The sequence below is a fragment of the Phyllobates terribilis genome, unplaced genomic scaffold, assembly GCF_046119375.1.
Source record: "Phyllobates terribilis strain yellow unplaced genomic scaffold, ASM4611937v1 Scaffold_9__5_contigs__length_417890890, whole genome shotgun sequence".
Taxonomy (NCBI): Eukaryota; Metazoa; Chordata; class Amphibia; order Anura; family Dendrobatidae; genus Phyllobates; species Phyllobates terribilis.
The window spans coordinates 367526503-367529779 of NW_027362769.1; the positions used below are offsets into that span (position 1 = coordinate 367526503).

A 3277-nucleotide genomic window follows, 5' to 3' on the forward strand; every position below is an offset into this window, starting at 1 on the left:
CAGCAAGTGATTAAATACTTATTTCCCCCACTGTACATCAGTCTTCAAATGATTTCTGGGGTTAAGAACTATAGATTTTGCGACCAGCGGTGACTGATTTATAGTATTTTAAGGCTGTTGACTCTCGATAGTCTGTATTCTGTTAACATTTTTCAACCTTTTCATTTGCAGTGAAGCAAAGATTCCCCTATGGCGATGGCAACAAATGATGATTTTCATGCTGGCAAATACCATCGCTTGTATCGTTGCTTCAGTAACCTTAAACCTAGTGGACAAAAACCAGGTAATTAGGTGGCCTCTGGCCAGTGTTACACCTCATGCATGTGGCTGTTTCTGGAATATGTATTGCATTGACCAGTTAATTTTTATGGCATACAAGGTCATTTTTACCATACAATGAATCACTATTCTCCAGGTTTGTATAATGCTGGAAATTCAAAACAAAGTATGTCTCGTCACTTTCCCTTACTCATAACTTTTATTTTTCTGCATGAGGGCTTGTTTTTTATGTTAGGAGCTGACTTTTTGAGGAGGACATAATGTTTTGATTACTTTTTATTGCATCTCTTTACAGAAGTGAGGTTACAAATTGGCAAAAAAAAAAATTTTTCCATAAGGGAGAACTCATTTTATATTTTGACAGACTGGACTTTTACAAACTGATACAATACTTTTATTAAAAAAAGAAAAAAAAAAAAGTAAATATCTTTTCCTGGGAATACTGATCCAGGAACAGATACTAAGTTCCTCAGCTACTTACTTGGCTACACAATTGAGCAGACAATTCTGATCTGAGCAGAGCAGTGCTCAGATTACTGTAATTACCAGTGAGTGCTCACCACGTCCGGGCACCAATGTTGTGGCGGTGATTTTATTCTGTGACATGTACTCACCTCTGGATGAAGTCACTGTTGCAGCCCTGTGCTCGTCTGTAATTACTTTGATTGGAGTGCTTCAGTCGCAATGACTTCTACGCTTAGATCACAGTACTTACCTGTGAGCACAGGTCCGGGCACCACGGGTGTGGCGGTAATGTCATACAGCGACATGTACATACCGCTGGATGAAATGACTGCTAGTGCCTGGACCTGTGCTCACCTTTAACTACTGTGATCTCAACAGTCTAATGACATGACATTACTAGTGAGTGTGCACCCGGTTTGCAGTGGTTACTCAATTGTGCAGTGACTCCGTACACAGTCCAGGATAAAATCGCCAATGCAGCGCTGCTGCAGGGACCTGGTCAGCACGCTTTAGTAATTACTGTGATCTGAGTGCTGTAGCCAAAATGACATGAAGGCCCCACTCAGATCACAGTAATTAAAGAGACAGCACAGGGCTCCCCATACAGCTGTGAACTGGCCGATTCTATTTTGTACTGCATTTGCTGTGTGCGAATACTTGGACACCGGCAAATAAAAGCCAGTGGCAGAGTTAAGCAGCTAAGTTATTATATATATATTTTTTTTTATATGTACTATTTAATTTTTGACATGAATCAATAACGAACCTATAAAACTATGCCAAATTCCCTTTTAAGTGTCTGGCAGCAGCTCACTTCAGTTTCAGCATTGAAAATGAGGATGCATGGCTATGGGGGAGTTAGAAGGCTGCCAGCTAAGTATAGGTACCTGTAGAAATATATAAGTGATATTGGTACTGTCTGGGGTCCAGAGACAATCTTTATGCCACCAAAAAACTGGGCATGAGTTGAAATTGAACAAAAACAGGCCATGATAAGCCCCTAAAGGAATGGTCACTGAACTTTCCCATACCCTGAAATAACTAATATGCTCAGTGTTGCATATGTGGAGGAGGGTGTTCTGATTTTTTTTTCCTGTTTTGCAGGGAGGCACATTGAACAAAATGACAAAGAAGAAACCTCAACCAGAGCCCCAGGAGGAGTCCGACAGAACGCCAATACTTAATGAGGAGGACCACAGGTCCATTAACTAGCTGATACCTGCTGAACATTTTTTCTCATCCAGGTTATGAACTGAAAAAGACTGATTATCCGAGTAACATTACCGCACAAGTTTACATTCAATGTGGACATGAAGTGACCGCTAACGTCTAATCACTAATCTGGGAACGCTAAGTACTACATGTACTAAATGGAGTGCTCTCATATAGCACGGGACATTTAATGGGGCTTTTAATCTAATACATTTATGGCATGGTGCAAGAAACATCCAATAGATTCAGGCCCACTACTTGTTCTGCAATCATCAAAACACCCATAATAATAAATAGAAACACACGGACGGACGGACGGTCCCCCCCCCACGTACGGACGGCTACCCCCATTCTCGATAGATTCAGGTCTCATTGCTCACACCTACTGCTTTATCAGTATGCGATAAATGCACCACCCCTGATGCCATAACTAATAGATAAAACCATTGAATTTACTATTTTTCGGAAAAGTCTTCCTGATTTGTCATACATTGACTTTAGTTCTCAGGTCTATAAACAGATTATGGTGCAATATATAATCTATAAATACTGTTTACTATACCTAATAATGGTCATTTATATTTACCTACACACAAAAAACTAAATCTGACAAATTAACTATTGTCCACTCCAGACTGATATTTAGTATAATGCCATGGTATGCACTACTGTTATTTTGCCACCAGATGGCAGATGTATTCCATTTTTCCATCTGTGCCAAACCAAATACTTAATAAAAAGTTGGAGAAAAGTGTTACCTAAAAATCTGCACATACAGGAGAAGACTGGTAACTATTCTCAGGTGAAGCGTTGGCAAGGCTACTGGTACTTATCGATAAATGACCATTTGCCAAGGAGAGAGTGAGCAGGAAACTCAGCTGATACTGCACAAGTAAATCCCAAGGAGTTAAATGGTTGCTAGACTAATAGACCATTTTAGAATTTTTTTTGCTCATCTCTATTAAAACTACTGCTGCCGACTTACTGACAGCAAAGCAAAGGGGCCAATATGAGACGATTGGTAAAGCAGAGTCCGACAGTTTGGTTATTATATTCTACCTAGACATCAACTGAGTTGTCAGGGAAGGTTCTTCCCCGCTTACCAGTGCAGTACTGGCCCTAGGATCATGTTTTACTACCCAAGTAACCAGAATCATGTTGCCATTTTACTACTGACTTGGCTACAGCTAAAGGGAGATGATTTTATAATTAATGTTTCAATTTCATAAATAAAGTTTCTAAAACCCATTAACTACAGTGAGTTTTGTATGGAGTGTGCACCGACTGCAGGGGAGGGAAAGGACACATACATGAGCCATAG

General features: G+C 40.0%; 1 protein-coding gene across 1 annotated transcript in view; it reads left to right on the top strand.

The window, feature by feature from the left end:
• LOC141162263 (lysosomal dipeptide transporter MFSD1-like) overlaps positions 1-3208 on the top strand; it is a 31821-nt gene extending 28613 nt beyond the window's left edge. The window contains exons 13-14 of the mRNA XM_073648191.1: positions 172-283; positions 1849-3208. Of these exons, the coding sequence (XP_073504292.1) occupies positions 172-283; positions 1849-1956 (220 nt within the window). The 3' untranslated portion in view covers positions 1957-3208. The remainder of the gene's footprint in view (positions 1-171; positions 284-1848) is intronic.
• The last annotated feature ends 69 nt before the right edge of the window (positions 3209-3277 follow it).